The following is a 21807-nucleotide window of genomic DNA, read 5'->3' as shown; positions in this document are numbered from 1 at the left end:
GTTGAAATAGCTCTTCTTGACACCTGCTTCTTGTCTGTATGTAATTATAGATGGTTAGTACGATGACTTCGATCCCAAAAGAGTAACTGGGCTGAATCCATTTAAGACACGTAAATTAATTGCACTTAACCCCACTGAAATCAATGGGAAAAGTAAATCCTATTGATTTCAGTGTGAGCTGAGTGCCGCAACCTTAGCCTCGTTAGCACAACCCAATGTGCTAAAATGTAAAATGCCTGCTACAATGGAACCAAAGTTCCCAGTTATAAATGCTATTAGATTTGGGGGCTGTAAGGGGAAAACCCAATCATGTAAAAGTGTTCTGGCAAGTTCAGTTTCCCATGTCAGATATGTGAAATCAAGACTTGTTAGAACCAACCTGTTGTGCTCTGAGGCTAGGGATGGAGGAGATGCTATTCAGGACCAAATCTAGCATATGCGCATTTTTCAAAAACAACGTGAGAATCAAAGCACAGCCATCCTCAAAATTGCTTGGGGGGGAGGGGGGAGGGAATGTGTTTAGGAGAAAGTTGCACAAATTTTCGTAAGGATTTAATCCCCGGCCCTGCAAACTGCTGCAGAAGTGTGGAGAACTCGGGTTTAAGATTGGGAAAAATGAGAAACAGAAACCCCCAAAGGACAGATGTTTCCATCCCTATCTGAGCTCTGGGCCTCCACTACTTCTGCCCTTGGGCTACGTCTGAAGTTTACCATAATCTCAATCCGATTTTTACTTTTTTAAAAATGCAAATCTAACAGAAGAAAGAAGATACTACTACTACTACTACTACTACTACTACTACTACTAATAACACCATTGCTAGCTGACATTAACAATAAGACTATATAAATTAAATATAGGCAGTCCAAATATCCAAGGAGATATCTAAATGAAATCGATGATTATAAGCCATGAGTTCGAATACTGGCGGGGGGGGGATACAGTTTGTGCTTTTGGAATATATGTCTAATATTTCCCCCCTAAGTGCACTAGAAGTACTTACGCTTCTTGCAGGGGTGGGAATAATATTGAGGCTGTTCTGAAATTTCCAGTGCTTAGGGAATTGGGATCAAACGGTTAAAATGATAATTGACCCTGGTGTTTTTAATGCGGTTGTTTCGTCTTAATATTTATGCACTGCACTGAATTGTTTTGTGCTTTTCCTCTGTTCACTCCACCAGGCCCTTGTGTGGAAAGGTAGGATGTATTGATATATCTTTCACAGATATTCCCACCGTCTTGCTATCCACACCCCCCCATGGCCTACTTGACACCCTGGCTCCCCTTATGTCCTCTTATTCTACCTGCGAATAATGGGCCCCATGTAAGCACTTTTCATTAGATGAGAAACCAGTGAATTAGTTCAAAGCTCAGACTTAGCTTCTGTGTCTCTCACTGGTAACTTAATTCTTCTGAGTGGAGTTTTAGCTTTGCAAGTCTCTTATCTGCTGGGGGGGGGTAGAGGAGGAGGAGGGCAGTGGCATGAGGAGGGGCTCTATAAAGGCTTCCAGGCAGAGGCCTTAGCAACAGGGGTGGGAGGAGGATGGGCAAGGGTGAAGGAAAAAGCTCTGCCGTGACACCTTAAGCCCATTAATTTCTCGGTCGCCAGGGGAGACGATGCTTCTCTCCGCATCACCAACGGATTTGGCAAATTGAAAAGGAAGGAGAGGCAGGAAAAGCACAAATCCCGCCTGCCCACAGTGTTGGGATACCTGCTGGCAGCTCGGTTCCGCTGGGTAGTAAAGAGCAGGTGCCGGCAAAGGAGAAAAGGCTCTGACGGCTGAGGCAACGCTACCAGATTTCTGGGGAGGGCAAGACCTGATTCGTGTTTGGTGACTTGGTGGGCCCAACTTGACTCCCTCCATTGTACGCTTCGGCTGGAATTAACGCCCACCTTCGGATCGCCTTCCTAACAGAGGCCTCTGAGGTGGCCCCTTGGGATTTTCGTTGGCCTCCTAAAAGAGGGCCTAGATGATCGAGGTTGCATCTAAATCTGTTGTGCGGCAACGTCCATGATATCTAGACCACCGGCCTCTATCTAGGATCACCTCCATCCTCCTTCCTTGGCTGCAAAACCCATTCCGGACTGCTCTCCCTACCCCCATCCCTTTCCCATCTGCCAGAGCCATCGCAGCTGTGGAGATGGCCTTGCATTGGGCGTTGCTCTGCCTCATCTTCTCCCCACTGATGCCGGCCACTGAATACGGCTTGCCCAAATTCATCTGCAGCCCTATGCCTCTGGATATGGACAACGGCTGCCAGTCAGCCAGCCAGCAGCGACACGGCGCAGGGGCTAACAGTGCAGGCAATGGGCACTGGGTAGGGACTCTTGAGGAAGCCAAGGAAACCATCTTGCACCTGCGGGAGACCGTGGTGCACCAGAAGGAGACGATCTTGGACCAGCGGGAGACGGTGCGGGAGTTGACGGCCAAGCTGAGCCGCTGTGAAGCCCATTCCCGGAGACATGTTGGGGAGCACCATGGTGGTCACCATGAAGAGAACCACAGCCATGGGCATGGGCATCACGAGGGAGTCCACAGAGGCCACCACGAGGGTGGGCATCGGACCCACCATGAGGATGGTCACAGGGGACATCATGAGAATGCACACCAAGGCCACCGCGAGGATGGGCATCAGGGCCACCATGAAGAAAGTCACAGGGGACACCATGAGGCTGGGCACCGAGATCCCCATGAAGGCATCCATGCCCGGGAGAACGAATATCACCATTTTGGGCAACGGGAGCACCATGAACTACAGGTGGGGCACAGCAACCACGATGCCTTTCGCAAGGGGGCTTCCGCTGCCAACACCATGGAGGACCCACCCAAGGAGACATCTGGGGTGAACCAGATGGAGAGGATGCTGGAATCCCTCAAGGAGAGACTGGAGCATCTTCAGGTACCAAGTCTTGTGCATCAGCCACCTCTTCTCCAGAAAACTATCCCTTATCTTTCCCAGTTATGCTTTCTTCTCATATTTGTCCATCTGTTCCTTGTCTACCCAACCACCCAACTTTGCCTCTCATTCCTCCCTCCTTTAACGTGATCACAATAAACAATGGCAGGCAATGCTCCTTATCCCTGGTAACCCCCCCTCACCTTATTTAACACACAACCCTCTATAAATCCAATGTCCAAAAACATTTCCCATCCTTCCAGATACACTTTCTCGCATCAAGCTTTCCTGCTTCCTCTTCACATCTGTGAAATGCACAAATAGATTCACACGGCTAAGTTGTCTTAGCCATAGGGATGATTTTTGGACATTGCATGTGAGAAGCAAAATTTAATATTTTGACAGTTTATCTGGAACACATTATTTCGCTCAAAGAATTCTGGGCCCTGTAGTTTACCCCTCACAGAGTTACAATTCCCAGCAACCCTTAACAAACAACAGTGCCCAGAATACTTTGAGAGGTGCTTTAAAGCTATAGTGAAGACACGGCCTATGAAGCTACCCCATCACTACCAACAATATCTGAATGGGGAAAACCACAAATTAAGGTCAATCAGTACTCCCAGGAGACACCTAGCTTGCCTGTAGTACATGCGAAAAGGATCTAGGGGTCTTAGTAGACCACAGGTTTAACATGAGTCAACAGTGTGATGCAGCAGCACAAAAAGGTAATGTATTCTAGGCTGCATCAACAGAAGTATAGTGTCCAGATCAAGAGAAGTAATAGGACTTCTGCCTTGGTCAGACCCTCCCCCACCTAAAGTGCTGTGTCCAGTTCTGGATGCCACAATTTAAGAAGGATGTTGACAAGCTGGAACATGTGCAGAGGAGAACGACCAAGATGGTCAAGGGTCTGGAAACCAAGCCTTATGAGGATGGTTGAGGGAGTTGGGTATCTTTGGCCTGGAAAAGAGGAGATTGAGAGGAGATAGGATAGCCATCTTAAAATATCTAAAGGGCTGTCACACATGGAAGATAGAGCAAGCTTGTTTTGTCCTGCTCTGGAGGGTAGGACTAAAATCAATGGCTTCTGGTTACAAGAAATAACTTTCTGACAGTAAGAGGTGTTCAACAGTGGAATGGATTCCCTTGGAAGGTGGTGGACTTTCCTTCCTTGGAGGTTTCTAAGCAGAGGTTGAGTGGTCATCTTTCATGGATGCTTTAGTTGATGCCTTGCAGAGAAGGGGGTTGGATTAGATGAAGCTCAAGGTCCCTTCCAACTCTACAATTCTATGATTCTATGAAATATTTTGGATCTCATTTCTTAAGGACACCATTGCTGACTGATCAACCTACCTACATGTCTATTCATCCATCTTCTGTAACAGAGGCCTTCATCAGGCAAGATGCTACACAAAGCAGTGGATAAAGGACGATATTCTCTGTCTTAAGGCAGTATATCTCCTGCTTAAGCCATATCGATCAGGTCCTGCTTCTTCCCACTCTGTAAAATCTCTAGAGCTGGATCATCTGTAGCTTGGTTCTCATCACAGTTTCTATACACCTTTACCCTTTATGTCTGGCAGAAAAATATCTGAATTGACTCCATTGAAAAAAATTGCGCTGAAAGTCATTTTTGTAGTTAAGAAAATTCTCTAGGTGGATTTATATCTCAGTCATCACTTCTTGTTGCAGTCATCAAGTGAAGAGCATGTGTTTCTGGCTTTATCACAAATGGTTGGCCACCATACTTTTAGTTAAGAAGTGATTCAGCCCACACCCCATGTTCCTATCCCTTGAGGGAGCCAACATCTGGCACTCCAGATGCAGATCCCATTATCCCTGACCATTGGGCTGGCTGCGGCTGATGGGAGCTGCTTTAAAACTATAGTATGGTGTAAACCCATTGTCCCTGTCCCAGTCTCTGTTGCAAGAGAGAAAAGATTGCCTTCTGCCACCTTTGTATTAAACTCTCTAAAAATAGGCAGAGATTGCAACTGAGTCCCCTTTTAATCTTCTTTTCCCTAGTCTAAACATACACAGTTTCCTTTACCTTTCTTCATACTGACTAACACACTTTCTAAACGTTTGGGTGTCATGTTGCTTTCCTGCCCTCAGGTCCACCCTCCCACTTTTTCCTTCCACCCCACTTTCCACAAACACCCTGTATTCCTTGTCTCTCCCATCAACATATCTATCTCAGCTGCTGATGTATCTCCTTCAATAAGGAAGATAGTTCACATGGTTTCTTTTCCTAACCGCAGGGATAAATGTAGGTGAAATCTTCGTTAGGACTCCATAATGGTTTGGTGTCAGTGGTCTCTCTGCCCTTTGCCTCCTGAACTTATCACAAATGACCACTCACTCAAATATACTCTGTCTGTCTATTTCCCTCCACCCCTATGGCCATATATAACCAGAGACAGAAAATCATCTTGTTTTGCTTTTACAGAAGTGAGGTTGGTGTAACCAACAGCTTGCACATGATACAGCACAAACAATGATTCCAGTTGAAGTCAATTTTCTGGTTCCAGTTGAAGTCAATTCATTTCTTTTTACAAGCTCAGTCTATCCATACAGGATAGCACTCAGCTATCTCGGTACCTGCAAATGAGCAGGTCCTTTTAGAGGCATTTTGGTCTCAGTGGGAAAATGGTCTTCAGGAGCCTTTATTCCCCCACACCCCAACACACAAACTTTGATTTCCCAAAGTGCATATCACACAAGCCACCACCCTGAGGCCTACCACACCTCCCAAGAAAGGAATAACCTGTTGACCAAGCTCCAAAATCGACAGCTGGGTGAAGCCTTTATTGGGGACTTACCACAAGACTTTTAGTTTTCCAGATGTTGTACAAAGAGAGAAGAGGCATGGGAAATAGGAACTTTCTTTTTTCAGCGTTTTGAAAACTGAGAACTTGGTGGAATTCAGTGTTGCACTATAACAAGCATGGCAGCATGCCAGATGGAACGACCCCACTGTTCCCCCATGCACTGTTCTGAGGGTTCCTTCAATCCCCTAAAACAATATTATGGGGTGTATAGGAGGAGGAGAGGGGAGAAAGTCCCATTGCACAAGCAACGTATTCATAGAATCATAGAATCATAGAGTTGGAAGAGACCACAAGGGCCATCGAGTCCAACCCCCTGCCAAGCAGGAAACACCACCAGAGCACTCCTGACATATGGTTGTCAAGCCTCTGCTTAAAGACCTCCAAAGAAGGAGACTCCACCACACTCCTTGGCAGCAAATTCCACTGTCGAACAGCTCTTACTGTCAGGAAGTTCTTCCTAATGTTTAGGTGGAATCTTCTTTCTTGTAGTTTGGATCCATTGCTCCGTGTCCGCTTCCCTGGAGTAACAGAAAACAACATTTCTCCCTCCTCCATGTGACATCCCTTCATATATTTGAACATGGCTATCATATTACCCCTTAACATATTGCCTGATGATTTTGGAGTGTTTTCCCCCCTTATGTATGGATCACCATAAGTTTTTAATGAAGATCAAAGTTTTCCTTTCCCTCCCCATCCTTCCTTCTTCTGACAACAGCCGAAACTACTGCCAGGGTGGTGGCATCACTCATCTAGGCCTTAGGAATTCTTTCTGACCGTCCTTTCCTCTCAAAGGCTATTCCTCACCTCACCTTCCTCGCAGAGTTGTTGAGACGAACAATAATAATACGTGATGAAGGTAAAGCCAGTAACGACCATGTTAAATTGGGCCTCTCTCTCACTTCGGTCCACGTTGCATGTCCCGTACCTTACAATTCATCCCCTCGTGTGGAGCAACTGCGAGATCCCCCAAAACGGCTGTCGGACGAGGGATAACAAATAGGCCAGGAAGCTAGGGGAGAGGAAACATGCAAATGGATTCGTGAAACGCAGAGGTGGATCGATGGATTATTAGATGCATAGGAAGGTTGGGAGGAAAGCAGGATAGATGAGACAAAGGAGGATGGGAAAAAAGATGAGATGGAATGAAGGACTGGCAGATGTAACACTCAGGCCCCCACTGCAAAAAGGAACGCAGGAGGTCATTTGGTGCTGCAACATTTTTAGGGGCACATAAATAATAATGTTTATATGATCTGAGAGAGCATCCTCCTCCTCTTCAGGGACAGATCAGGAGTCATTTAAGATGGCAGAATGGGTCTTGAAAACACCACAGAATGGCACTTCCATTGAAGACTATGTGCTGCCTATTCTCGTCATGTCCCCCTCCGCACTTGCCTACCTGGCCATCTGACCTGCCTCTCATTCTGTGCTCCACACCTTTCCATGCCTTCTCTCTTCACCTTCATAGCTTTCCCCTCACACACCACCTGTTAATTACCCTTCTGAGGCCATTCCTGTACAGGTCCTGCCCCTTTTTTCTCCTGTGCATATCCGGATTCCCACATTATGGCTCTCATTCTGTCTGGGGTTATATGTGGACACATACACACCATACATTTAAAGGACATTCGCCTCCACCCACCCAAAGAATCCTGGGAATTGTACTTTACTTACCACAGAATCTACAATTCCCAACACCCTTAACAAAACTACAGTTCCCAGGATTCTTTGGGAGAAGTAGTTGGATTTAGGTGTGTTTTAAATGTATGGTCTGTTTGCAGCCTAAGTGGGAAACAGGATTAATTAAGCCTTCAAAAAGGGGTGGTGGTGGGAATTGACTGGTTTGATTTTAGACAATGGACCTTTCAGATAGGAAGCCCTCCATCTTTCCCAACATCAGGGTCTTTTCCAGTGAGTCTTCTCTTCTCATGAGGTGGCCAAAGTATTGGAGCCTCAACTTCAGGATCTGTCCTTCCAGTGAGCACTCAGGGCTGATTTCCTTCAGAATGGAGAGGTTTGATCTTCTTGCAGTCCATGGGACTCTCAAGAGTCTCCTCCAGCACCATAATTCAAAAGCATCAATTCTTCGGCGATCAGCCTTCTTTATGGTCCAGCTCCAGTAAAATCATATGGGGGGTAACTTAGATGGCAGGATTCCTTCATTTCCTGGACAGAGAGGTTTAATCAGAAAATAATATTAATAATGGAAAGTGCTAAATCTGATGAGTTTTTGGCATTTAAGATCTACGTGCTGGCTCATGCATTTGATAGTGACTAATACCAAGCTTTTGCAGATATTGTTGTATTTCACTGCATTGATTTTAATAAGAAAATGTTTATTTTGCTGTGAACTACCCTGAAAGAAAATTACACAAAGCAGTGTACAAAAATAGTAAAAGCACAGAACAATAACAATGCAGTGAACTGCCCTGAGACCTCTGGGTATAGGGTAGTATATTAATTCAATAAATACTACTACTAATAATAATAATAATTCCACCACACATTTTTCTGTACAGCTGAATCTGATACGTGGTAAAAATTCTTCCTGGGACGTGGCAGGATAATATAGACTACGGATGGGGAGCCTATGGCCCTCCAGATGTTGTTCCTGGAGGATGATGTTCCTGTCATTCCTGACCATTGGCCATGCTAGCAGGGGCTGATGGGAATTGGAGTCCAACAGTATCTATGGGCTATGGGATTCCCATCCCTGAAATAGACAATCAAGCTACTCTAGGGCCACACAGCTTACACTGGGTGGGGTGGGGGTGAAGGTGGAGATAGTTTACCTGTTATTTATCTGGACTCAGTCGGGTACAGGTGGGAGAGTCATACAAGAACCAGGGAGAGAGATTGAAGTCCCTACATAGCCACAAAGCTCACTAGGTTACAGACCAAAGGAACCATGCCTCCCTTGCAACGTCCAACCCATCATGGAAGGAAAGACCGTAACTATCCCACCCTAGTTGTCCAGTAGGGTCAACTGGGTTGGGTGTCTGGGCTTACTTACCCTGGGAACTGAGTGGAAGGTGGGCACCAAACTTAGCTCAGTGGCTCTGTTTCTGGAGCATATTGTCTACAGGGAACTAAGGGGGTGGGGAAAAGCAACGTGTCTCCACTCTCTCCCCTGCAGCCCGCCAAATTGTGCAGGTTTCGCACAAGCTACAAAATGATTTTCTGTTAGTCTGCTTATTTTTCAACTTCCAGTTCAATGTGATTTGCTCTAGATAGAAATAGAACACAGCTGTACTTTGAGGTGACACTACCAAGTGGCCAAGTGCTACAAATATTATGAACACGATAAGTTTTCTTCTTCTTCTTCTTCTTCTTCTTCTTCTTCTTCTTCTTCTTCTTCTTCTTCTTCTTCTTCTTCTTCTTCTTCTTCCTCTTCTTCTTCTAGCTGTAAGGAGTCCATTTCAAAACAGGATGAAGTTTTTATTTGGTTAGAACTTTCCTTTATTATTTTCAAATAAGAAAAATACATCCAAAATCTTTCCCCAGAACTCAAGTAGGACAGGACTGACAGGTTTGGCAACAAAGCAGCAAATAACTGAGAGGTCGCTCTGGGCGTTTTTCATGGGCACTGCCAGCTTTGGCAACCCTGTACAACCTGAGGCTCAGTAGTACTAGAGCACCTGCTTTGCATGGAGATGCCCCCATGTTCAACTCTTGGCATCTTCAGGTAGGGCTGGGAATGAGGTACACACGATGACCTCTGAAGCACGTCCCATGCACATTATTTCCCCCAAAGAATTCTGGGCACTGAAGTTTACTCCTTCCTTAAAGAGTTGCCCGTTTCCAGCAACCTTTAGCAAACTACAGCGCCCAGAATTATTGATGGGGAGGGGGACAGAAATGTGCTTCTAATGTGCTTTAAAGGTATAGTGTGTACACAGCCTAAGGCTTCTTTAAGTGGATGACAGCTCTAATTGCTAGTGTTGTTGTGATTATTTAAAAGATCTTTATCCTGACTTTCCAGTGTAACAAACCTCAAAGAGATTTGTCGCTCCCATTGAAACAGTGTAAAACACCCACCAGACATACATTGACAAGGGCTAACAGGACATGGGACATTTGTTTAGGGAGGTAATTCTATAGGAGAGGTTTTTCCACAGTGGAGGCCCTAACCTCCAAAGGGCAGGGCTATTGGGAAGAGGGCCTCAGGTGAACATCCAATTGATGGGCAGCTACAAATGGTAGAAAGTGGTCTTTTAGATATCCTGAACCTAGGCTGCTGGGCTAGAATCGCACTTGCAAATCAGGATAGAAGCCAAAGACCCTGAGGTATGGAAGCAGCTTCTGTTGTGTTGCTATTTGTTGCTATCAGAGTGTTCCTATCAAAGTCTTGGTGTTGACCTTTAAAGCCCTAAACAGCCTCGGTCCAGTATACCTGAAGGAGTGTCTCCACCCCCATCGTTCCGCCTGAACACTGAGGTTCAGCACTGAGGGCCTTCTGGCAGTTCCCTTGCTGCAAGAAGCCGAGTTACAGGGAACCAGGCAGAGGGCCTTCTCGGTAGTGGCACCCGCCCTGTGGAACGCCCTCCCACCAGATGTCAAAGAGAAAACCAACTACCAGACTTTTAGAAGACATCTGAAGGCAGCCCTGTTTAGGGAAGCTTTTAATGTTTGACGGACTATTGTATTTTAATATTTTGTTGGAAGCCGCCCAGAGTGGCTGGGGAAACCCAGCCAGATGATCAGGGTATAAATAATAAATTATTATTATTACTATTATTACTATTTGTTTTATATTTATAAAAAAAAATTACAACTCATATTTACAAGACCCATAATCTGGGAAACAGCTATCATAAAACCATGATTAAAAAAACAATAATGACACCCTACAAAAAAACACACGCCACACCCAAATTGCTTGATAACTAATACAAAACATGTAAGAATTTTCTACTGAAATGCATGTCAGAACAACATTGTTTTCAACTGATACTTCAGGCATAGAGAAATCTCTGTCCTGAGGCAGGTAATTTCATAGCCTAAGCCAGTGGTTCTCAAACTTTTTTCTCTGGGACACATTTTCAGAATAAAAAAATTGCTCATTGGCACACTGGTATTTTTTTTTAATTGATAAGAAATACACTGGAAAACAAAAAGAAACGACTCCTAGAAGTGCTTGATTTATAACACAGAGAACAAAATACCGTATTTTTCGCTCTATAAGACGCACCAGACCACAAGACGCACCTAGTTTTTGGAGGAGGAAAACAAGAAAAAAAATATTCTGAATCTCAGAAGCCAGAACAGCAAGAGGGATCGCTGCGTAGTGAAAGCAGCAATTCCTCTTGCTGTTCTGGCTTCTGTGATAGCTGCACAGCCTGCATTCGCTCCATAAGAAGCACACACATTTCTCCTTGCTTTTTAGGAGGGAAAAAGTGAGTCTTATAGAGCAAAAAATACGGTACTTTCTAATATGAACATGGGGCATCCAGAAAGTATAAAATAATGTAAATATTCTGCAAATAAAAAAGTATATATTGATTATACTATACTATACTATACTATACTATACTATACTGAAATGTTTAAACATTTCTTAGGTTGTCCTTGAATCTTCCTGCCACACTTGCTATCCCAAGGTTGCAGGTTTGATCCCTGTATGGGACAACTGCATATTCCTGCATTGCAGGGGGTTGGACTAGATGATCCTCAGGGTCCCTTCCAACTCTACACTTCTATGTCTGGCCATAAGCTACTACAGTGGGAAATGACACTGGCCTGAGCCCATTTTCTTCAACTTGGGGGCTCTAGGTGTCCTTGGACTACAACTGACCATTGGCTAAGCTGGCTGGGGATGATGAGAATTGTGGTCCCAACTGATCTGGCAACCCAAGGTTGAGAAACATTGATCAAGGGGCCACCACTGAGAAGGCCCTTTCCCACGCATCTCTCTATTGGCCAGTTTTTTGTGGGTTTTTTTTGTGGAGTGAAGGGAGGAATGCGAAACAGGATTCCTGTGTTTTCTCTTAAAATGTTCAGTTTTTTCTGTGGAGCTGGAGTGCCCAGAAGCTAAGAAATCCAAGATATTTTGTTTCTCAAAAAGAGCAGAAGCCTTCAAAATATGTTCTGAATAGCACCTTTGTACGTGGTTTTATGATTCTGCTTTGTACGTGATGGCTTTTACCGAAGAAGCCTTGAAAGGAGGGACAGGACAGTTCTGCTGCCATCACTGTGGGTGGGAATAGAGATTACTAGAGCATCTGAGGTGTTAACCTGAGTGCAGTGACTAAAAATAATTCTGCTGCCCTTTTCCCTCGCTTTCCCCCTTCTTAATACGTAAGCAAGAATTAGATATCCAGAAACACACCAAACTGGATGTGGGGGTACAGTATCAAAGTTGGTGGGTCTCCCAGTTCAGGCCTGTGGGCAGGGAAGGGACTGTGGGAATTGGCAGTAGTAGCTCAAGATATTTTGCTTCCAGAAACAGAACCCAAATGTCTACCTCCCAGCCCCTGGCCCCGCTCGAGAAAACAAAACACCTGAGAAAGTCTTGCTGCATCAGTCAGACACCACTTCTTGTCCCCCTCTTGGTGTTGCCTGAAGCAGTTTGTCACACTTGCTGTGCGGCAGGGCTGGCTCCAGGTAGCTAGTGCCACAGATCTGTTGACCTGGGAATAAGTTCCATTGAACTCAATAAGGCTTACTTTTGAGTAGACACATGCAGGACTGAACAGTAACGAACTGCTTGTTTTATGTAGGCTGTGTCTTAGACAAGGCCTGATGCATTATTATTATTATTATTATTATTATTATTATTAGTCACTAGAGTGTATGATTGCGTACACAACATACATTTAAAGCACAAATGTACACAAGAATCCTGGGAACTGTATTTTACCCCCAACAGAGCTGTAAGTCCCAGCACCCTTAACAAACTGCAGTTCCCATAATCTTTTTTAGGGAAAGAATGTTATTTAAGTGTGCTTTAAAATTTAAAGCTTAAATGTATGGTGTTTATGCAGCCAAAGTCATTTAAATAACAACGAACAAGCAACACAGGTTCCTTCTCTGTGGCACTTAACAATCTAAAATTCAACACAAAGAAGATGGAGGCGAAAGTCACAAGAAGGCCATGTGTTTAGTTTGGTTATACATTCAGCAAATGAGAACTAATAGATCGTGAAGAAGGTTTCACAAAAAAGTAGCTTTCAGGAGAAGAAAGATGAGAGAGGCAACAGAAGTGTCCTGGTAGGAGGTTCTGGGGTTTTGAGGCATAGTTATAGAAATTAATGGTTGACATGTGTGCCCGTCTTGCCTTCACCAGCACAATCGGAACAGCTCTGTCTTCTCCACGTCCCTGCGCGATGCTCTCCAGAAAAAGATAAGCATCTTGGAGCATCAGATCCACGAGAAATCAAACACCTCTGAGCATCACACGGTGGGTGTGCCAACAGCAGCAGGGCTCAGGCACAAGCACGTCTCTCATGGGCACAGTGTTGAGAAAGGTGAGTGGCAGTCACACACCAGGTGTTGCCAGGGTCAGGGTGGGGAGAGGGAGTTTGGTCTTGAGACAGTGGGGTGGAGATGGATGGATGGAAGGAAGGAAGGAAGGAAGGAAAGAAGGAAGGAAGGAAGGAAGGAAGGAAGGAAGGAAGGAAGGAAGGAAGTCATCTTCAAGTATCTGAAGGGCTGTCATAGAATAAATTTGTTTTCTGTTGCTCCAGAGAAAGGGTAGTCAATGTTATTGGAGTACAACTCCCATAATTCCCCCTGACCACTGTCCATGCTGACTGGGAATTGGAATCTAAAAACTGTCAGGAGCTCATCCTACACTCGAGTAGGACTCTGGCAGAGACACATGCCCGACTGGCATGTTCTCTCCCTCCTGGTCAATCGTTCGGGAGCTTTAGAAGCTTTCTTCAGCCCGAACATCACAGCGAACGATGCCAACAGACACCGGCACACTTAGAGATCCACAGAGTCTTTGCAGCTTGCACGACAGACCTCAGCAACTCAGCATTTTGGCTAATCTACTTTATTTACATATAAACACACACGGAGCACTGCAACATGGCTCCCTCTCTCTCTAGCATCATGCAGCAAAGAGAAAACGAACAAAGGACAATAGTCCCACTTCACAGAACACAGTAACACAAACATCCTTTCTCCGTCACTTCCCACTCTGTGGACTCAAAACATATACCGTCATGTGATAGACAATAATCCCATGACTGCAATCATGGAGCAGGAATTCTAACAAAAACATGTGGAGGTCACCACTGCACTGGCAAACCCTGCTTCAGAGCCATGCTGGCTCTGAATCAAGTGTGTGTGAGTGGGCAACCTTTGGCCCTCCAGATGTTGTTGAACTTCAACTCCCCATCATCTTTGCACACTGACCATGTTTGCTGGGGGTGATGGGAGGTGTTGTTCAGCGACATCTGGAGGGCCAAAGGTTCCTGCTCTAAAATTAATTTCTTAGGCAAATAAATTTATCAGCATGTGGACCGTGGAAAAAGTGGATGCCATTATTTAATGGGATGAATCATGATCCAGTCAGAAGAGAGACGGGTGGAAGGATGTGTGGAAGGAATGACAACACAGTGGATTTGTAGATTGGTAGATCCATGGGGAGGCAGAATGAAAGATGTGGGGATGGATGGCTCGGTAGATAAAAGCAGTCATATGTGACTCATTGGCAAATACAACAAAAAGAAACATAGAATTTTTTTTAAAATGCCAGCTGACATTGTCAATAATATATTCCATCAATCCTAAATTAAATGTGTGGATCAATATACATAGTCCATATGCACAGATAGATACCTAAAATGAGACTGGCAATTACAAGCCATTCTTTCAAACACAGAAATGACAGTAAGATCTTCAAACCACTGAGTAATATCTGCTGGAGGCTTGTCCTTCGAACCTTATGGTATAAGGCTGTGCCCATAGCATACATTTAAGGCACATCCCCTGCAACGAATCCTGGGACCTGTAGTTTTGGCCTCACAGAAGTACAATTCTCAGCACTCTTAAGAAACGACAGCTTCTCGGGAGAGGGGGTGTGTGCTTCAAATGTTTGGTGTGTATGCCCATTTTATGGGCTTTCAGAATCCACTTGTCCATCTGCTGTATAGGTGGAAGGAAACTTTAGCAGCCGTGTTAACAGATATGACTGGACAGACCATGATGAATGGAGATGGACAGCTAAACAGAATTGAGTGTGAGGGATGAATGCTGTTGTTGTCCATTAATATTATTTCAGTTGCACCATCAGTGCGCATGGGGCTTTACAAAGAAGAGGCACCTGCCCCTAGGAGTGTACAACAGTGTAAAAACCCAGTACAAGGAAGTCCACAGAGAGAGTGGAGGGAGGAGTCAAATTGTGCATGGTATTTCTGGTGATCAGGCTTAGTTACAGTTGGTGGGGGGGAAGATGGGAATGGATAAAAAGAGTCTTTGGGGGGCGGATGCTTGGTAGATGAACTGGGCAGTTAGCAGCCGATGCATGGACAAACCCAATTCCCCTCCATTTCTCTGTGTTGGCAGCTCAGTCCCACATCTCTGATCCCCTCTGTCCTCCAGGAAACAAGGTGGAGAAGCAGTCTGAGGACTTCCGGGTGGGCTTCCCTCTCCGCACTAACTACATGTATGTCAAGGTGAAGCGTACGCTCCATCACGAGATCTTTGCCTTCTCCATCTGCCTCTGGCTCAAATCCAGTTCCGCACCGGGAATGGGCACCCCTTTCTCCTACTCTGTGCCAGGCCAGGCCAACGAAGTGGTGCTCATCGAGTGGGGAAATAATCCCATGGAACTGCTGATCAATGACAAGGTACAAGGAGCAAGGCCAATCTGGTAGCTTCTTGAGCTGGGTGGCGGCGGTCAGATATGTTGTGAGACTCACTGTGAGACTTTTGTGGGTGAGTTAAGAGTTTGGACCCTGGGTGACAACCTGGAGGCAGAGGGGAGGATGTGTCAGAAGGAAAATGAACTGATATTGATTTACATATATTAGTAAAGGTAAAGGTAAAGGGACCCCTGACCATTAGGTCCAGTCGTGGCTGACTCTGGGGTTGCGGCACTCATCTCACTTTATTGGCCGAGGGAGCCGGCATACATCTTCCGGGTCATGTGGCCAGCATGACTAAGCCGCTTCTGGTGAACCAGAGCAGCATACGGAAATGCCGTTTACCTTCCCGCCAGAGTGGTACCTATTTATCTACTTGCACTCTGATGTGCTTTCGAACTACTAGGTTGGCAGGAGCAGGGAGCAAGCAACAGGAGCTCACCCCCATCGCGGGGATTCGAACTGCCGACCTTCTGATCAGCAAGCCCTAGGCTCTGTGGTTTAACCCAAAGCGCCATCCGCGTCCCTTTTCTCACATATATATTTTTCTCTCATATATTAGTAACTTTGTATTAATGTAACATTTTTGTAGGTAATGGTGTATTTTTGTAATATTTTGTAGAAGCTTTCTTTTGTTGTTTCAGTTTTCTGTACACCGCTTAGAGATATTTTATAAATATATGAAGCGGTCTAGAAATCAAATAATCAAATATGTTTGAAGAATGGCCACCATGTTCATGTTTTTCTCTGTCTCATCTGCCTTTTGGGTTACAATAAATAAAAAAACAAAAACAGTTTTTTCATGATCACTTGGGCTGGAACAATTCAGTGATGTCCTACCAAATCTGAAGAGGGCCCAGCAATACAGTGGTACCTCGCAAGACGAATGCCTTGCAAGACGAAAAACTCGCAAGACGAAAGAGTTTTTTGTTTTTTGAGTTGCTTCGCAAGACGAATTTCCCTATGGGCTTGCTTCGCAAGACGAAAACATCTTGCGCCTTTTTCTTAAAACCGACAATGCATTCCTATGGGAAACCGTCAATGCATTTCCTATGGGAAACCGTGCTTCGCAAGACGAAAAAATTCACAAGACGAAAAAACTCACAGAACGAATTAATTTCGTCTTGCGAGGCACCACTGTAAATTAAAGAGACAGAAGCCTGCCTTGTTTGCCATTTCAAGTCTTCTGGACGGGGGTTCTGGGATATACAGCACAAAATGAATTCTTCACAAGGTAGACAAGAGGGAACACAGACAGGGCATTAAGAAATCTTGACCAAAGGTTTGCTGCGAACGAGAGAGATGTAGCTATAGATACCTTGACTTTTGCATTAGAATATTCTGTGAGGTACATCCTCCCATACCCAATTCTGGTTTTGGAATAAATTGTGTCAATTGAACATACCTTGATCAACAAACATCCATTCATTCACAATAGTAGCTACAACTCTAAAGTCCACAGCTGCATCGTGTCTTTATTGGAACCAGCCAAAAAGTCCCAGACATGTGGCAATGTTTTGAGTTTCTCCATAGCTCTTCACCAGATGGGATATCACACAAAGAGACAAGGAAAAGTTTGAAACAAAAAGTACACAACTAGATGCAAGCTACATTGCAAGCAGATTGCAAGCTACACAACTAGCTTAGTTTTAGATAAAAATCTTCACCCCACCATCCTATATTGCCTGATGAAGTGTTCTGGAGAACTCAGAAGTTGCCACATTGCTGTGAATTTTTGTTGGCCCTATTAAGAGTATTACCCCATTATAGACTTGGTTTCTTTTTGACAACCTTTGTCTTTTACGTGTCTTGAAGTTCAGCTTGTCCTTTGGCCACAGCCTTCAGCTAAGACCTCAGAAGGGATATTGAGGCATGCTTTAGGATTCCATTGAAGCTGGATCGGCAAAATATATTGTGCTCCATCCTTCCTATCCTCTCCCAGTGTATTGATCTCCCTCCCGAAAACGTTGGAGGTGAGGCGTAGAGAGATATTCCCAAGGCTTTATAGCTGACTGGGTATCAGCTATAACCTGCTTCTTCTAGTTCCAAGGCTGTGCAGGTTCAACATAGCTGGTGCCATTCAGATCATGATACACTTATTGCAGCAATACTCTTAGGGCTCAGCATGTTTGCTCACCCCACTTTAACCTTTTTTCTCTGCAGGCCGCCACATTACCACTGGCCATTAATGATGCTAAGTGGCACCACATCTGTGTGACCTGGTCAACCCGGGATGGCATTTGGGAGTCTTACCAGGATGGAGTCCGGAGAGGGAGCGGAGAGAACCTGGCTCCCTGGCATCCGGTGAAGCCTGGGGGTGTTTTCGTACTGGGCCAGGAGCAGGTAAATACCCCTCAATTATTACTTATAGAGAGCCATTTCTGGTTCCTCTAAATCTGGGATGGGGAACACGTAGCCCTCTAAGTGTTGCTGAATTACGCGGTGCCCCAAAACATGCATTTTTGGGTTCTGTGCAAGCATGGCTCAGAAAAAAGTGTCTATTCTGGGTTGCGTGATCTCACACGGGACATGTGATTTTGTGGAGGTCATGTGACTCATGCAGGAGCACAAACAGAAAGACGCGTGTCCTGGTTTGGGGTCTTGAGATGTTGGAAGGTGTGCTTTCATCCTTGACAGTTGGCCATACCAGCTAGGGCTAATGAGAGCCAGATTCAAATTCATGGAGGAGAAGGCCACGATCCCTGAAGGCTATGTTCTACCGCCATTCTCAGAGGCAGCAAATGCTTCTGAATATCACTTGCTGGAAACCACTGAAGGGGACACTGCTTCTGCACTCAGGTCCTGTTTGTGTGCTTTCCAGAAGCATTTGGTTGGCCAGTGTGAGAACTGGAAGCTGGGCTGGATGGGCCGCTGGCCTGGCTCAGCAGGCTCTTCTTATGTTCTTATGGAGTCCAGCGCCACATGGAGGGCCACAGATTCTCTTGCCCTGCTGTGTGTTCACTCTCTTTCCCCACTCCTCTTCCTACAGGACACTCTGGGTGGCCGCTTTGACGCCACTCAAGCCTTCATTGGGGAAATCTCAGATTTCAACATGTGGGGCCACATCCTGACACCAGGCGAGGTTTACAAGATGGCTACCTGCACCAGCTACGCCGGTGGCGACATCATCAACTGGGCCGAAGCCTCCATGGAGCTTCACGGAGGAGTAGTCAAGCTACCATTTAATGCCTGCCACTGAGAGGCTACGAAGGAAGAGGGACTTCTGGGTTCTCTAGAGGAGAGTGAAATCTAGAGGGTGGGGCTGGGCACAAGCACCCCAGGATTTTCTGGAGGGACAAAGATACCTAGTGGTTTTTTGTTTTTTATAAAAGAGGGTAGGGTTTGGAAAATAATGGGGACCTTTCCATTTGGGACAAGGGTACTCCTGGATCTCTTAGGAGAGGGTGGGGTGTATGTAGCCAAGTTTTGTGCAGGGGGATCTTCGGATCTGGAATCTAGCATGCCTGGATTTTCAACAAGGGTGCCTGATCAAAATTTTACCTTTAGAAAGTAAGCAAACATTTGGAGCATTGATGTCTGTTCTGTCGAGGTGAGGGACTTTTGTCCCAACTGTAAAATGGCGCCATCATGTTTTGGAATGGAGCACTTCCTTAATATGTGAAGTAAATGGAAACGGCATTCTCATGGTGGAACATAAAGGTAGATGCATGTAAAATAGAGGAGACTGCTTATATAGGTCTTTTGTAAGGCCTTAATAGCACAGCATTGGTTTATTGGGAAGATGATTGGAAATAGTCAGATTATCCAATCTCTGGCAAACTGAGTTTCCCAACCATCTCTAAATCTGCTTTTAAATAGGAGCTTTCTTCTGTTGCCTTTGTGAAATATGCTTGGCAGGAATTGGAGGGAAAGTTAGGTACTTTTTTGTTTTGTCTTGGAGATCTCTAACACTCCCTCCTCAGTTCAGAAGACAAGATGCTGTGTTGCTGTTTTTTACTAAACTAAATAGCCATTTATGAACTCAAACCTCAGCTTATCTGCTTCCTCTAAACAGGAAGACCTCTGTCCTTCATCCCAAACATACTGACCAATTAAATACACCCTACACATCCTATTAGGAGAGTTAAAGTTCTGTGTATCAATCTTAGCCCATCCATGAGTTATCCCAAAACTTGGTGGAGCCCGCTTCTGGAACCATTGTTGATTTTAACATCTCCTTTCCGCTCCTTGGGAACAACTTCCAGGATCTAGGCCTTCCTATAAGATTTGGGGAGGATCTGTAGGAATATTTTGCTCTCTTTGTCAATATGTATAAAACGTGTGCCTCTACACTGATGCTTCTGTCCTTAGGTGGATTCACATGACCATTTTTCTAAAGGTTTTTAACCCAGTTCCACTAGTTTGCGTATCTTAGGCTGATTTGTAAATATTTCAAGATCTGTTCACCAATTATCAAGAAAGTCAACTGTTTGAGGGAAATTATTCCAAATGTGTAATGTAGACATGCGCTGAATGAAACACAAAAGCCACGGGCCAAAGTCTAGAAGCAAGCTGATACGTGGGTTGATGGGATTTGGTCAGATTCTGGAAACACCATAAATCCATAATGCACATCACCATAAAAGCACATTTTGTTGTTGGTGGCAGCTCAGATTTTGATGCGCTGCGACAAAGGGAATGCCTGGTTGCTACATTTGCTCGTATATACAAACCCCAATTCAGTGCTTCACGTTCTCAACCCTCATTACAGCTGACACTCACAACATGCACATTAGAACACAGGATGGAAGACACAGACCAGGTTGAAAATAAGTGCTTGGTCACATGGAGAATGCCATGAACTAGTCTCATACACACATTCGAGACAGGTAAACTGCAAAAACACAGTACGTGCTGGAGAAAAACAATGGCAAAATGGTTGTACGGATCTGTATTGATTGTCATTTTAGTAAATGTAGGGCAATATATTGGACCCCTCCATTATAAATAGAAAGAGGAATACAACAACATTGTGGATAAGAGTATAAAAGTGAGGTCCAGTGCAAGAGAGCAGGTGTGCCTAGAAGCAAGGATGTCCAAAATCTCTGGAGGAGACATTGGGTGGCTGCCTATACCAGGTGTGGGGAACCTTTGCCTCCTCACCCCAATACTGGTGAACTACGACTCCCATCACCCCTGGCCATTGACCATGCTTGCTGGGGCAGATGGGAGTTGTAGTTCAGTAGAATCAGGAGCGGCAAAGATTCCCCACACCTGATTGGGACTGCAAAGGAGAAAGGGCTGAAACGGATGCGATGTTGGAATTAAATCATTTTGAAGCAGCTAGCTTTATCCATTGCAGATCTATAGTAATAGTAGGTCAGGGATCTCTCACATCACATCTGTTTTGGCTTTCAAGGGAGGGGCCTAGAAGCCAGAAATCCTAGATTTGTTGGAATCAGTGAAGGATGCAGACCAGATTTTTAATGTTTGCTCCAAATAAACACCAAATGTCTTCTCATGTGTATGTGTGTACATATATATATATATAAACTTAGCATAGGTTTTTCTATCACTCTCTCTCTTTGTAAATACTGTTTTTTTCCTGGGCTTTGATAGCGTTCATTTGTGGAATGGGTGTAGCTACATGGGGGTATGATGTTAATTGTCTTGAATTTTCATACTTCAAACTGGATGCAATAAACCTGCCAAAGAAACTGCAACCCTTTCCCACATGCTTTTTGGTCTTTGCTTTTAAGACTCCAAATGTTTCTTTCATAACACACATTGCATCTAGATAGCACTTGTCCAAGATCCCAGATATTAGCTCATGATCAAACTAGACCTTGACTTTCCTCCACATTTCTTTTAAATACTTTGGTACTTTGGTTCTCAAACTTAAATCTGTTCTGGAAGTTCATTCCAAAACCAAAGCGTTCCAAAACCAAGGCACGCTTTCCCATAGCAAGTAATGCAAAATGGATAAATCCGTTCCAGACTTTTAAAAAGAACCCCCAAAATAGCAATTTAACATGAAATTTACTAACGAGACCATTGATCCATGAAATGAAAGCAATAAACAATGTACTGCAGTAACACAATCAATCAATCAACCAGTAGCTGAACTGGGTTCCACACAGTCACAAAAACAAAACAAAAAGCCACAAAAACAAAAACGCAAAATAAATGGCAAAAACAGACCTCAGTGTAACATTCAAAGCAGAAGCGTAACACTCAAAACGGAGCACATTCGGCTGCCGAGAAAAGTTCACAAACCGGAACACTTACTTCCGGGTTTGCGGTGTTTGGGTTCCAAGTT

The 21807-nt window shown here is 44.7% G+C and overlaps 1 protein-coding gene across 1 annotated transcript; it reads left to right on the top strand.

Annotated features, from left to right (window-relative positions):
* The first annotated feature begins 1899 nt into the window (after nt 1–1899).
* LOC310662300 (neuronal pentraxin-1-like) lies at nt 1900–21358 on the top strand. Its single transcript, XM_083409084.1, has 5 exons — nt 1900–2902; nt 13022–13202; nt 15286–15533; nt 17712–17891; nt 18538–21358. Exons 1-5 carry the CDS (start codon nt 2144–2146, stop codon nt 18745–18747), a joined length of 1578 nt encoding a protein of 525 aa, XP_083265210.1. The 5' UTR covers nt 1900–2143; the 3' UTR covers nt 18748–21358.
* The last annotated feature ends 449 nt before the right edge of the window (nt 21359–21807 follow it).

Source organism: Podarcis tiliguerta (genome assembly GCF_965153285.1).
Source record: "Podarcis tiliguerta genome assembly, chromosome: 13".
Taxonomy (NCBI): Eukaryota; Metazoa; Chordata; class Lepidosauria; order Squamata; family Lacertidae; genus Podarcis; species Podarcis tiliguerta.
The sequence above is the reverse complement of the archived record's forward strand: the minus strand, read 5'-3'. Positions and strand labels throughout refer to the sequence as shown.

Coding starts and splice junctions, on each gene's coding strand:
- LOC310662300 (XM_083409084.1), top strand. CDS start 2,144: ATGGCCTTGCATTGGGCGTTGCTCTGCCTCATCTTCTCCCCACTGATG. Junction 15,534..17,711: donor AACTGCTGATCAATGACAAG/GTACAAGGAGCA, acceptor TTTTCTCTGCAG/GCCGCCACATTACCACTGGC. Junction 17,892..18,537: donor TCGTACTGGGCCAGGAGCAG/GTAAATACCCCT, acceptor CTCTTCCTACAG/GACACTCTGGGTGGCCGCTT.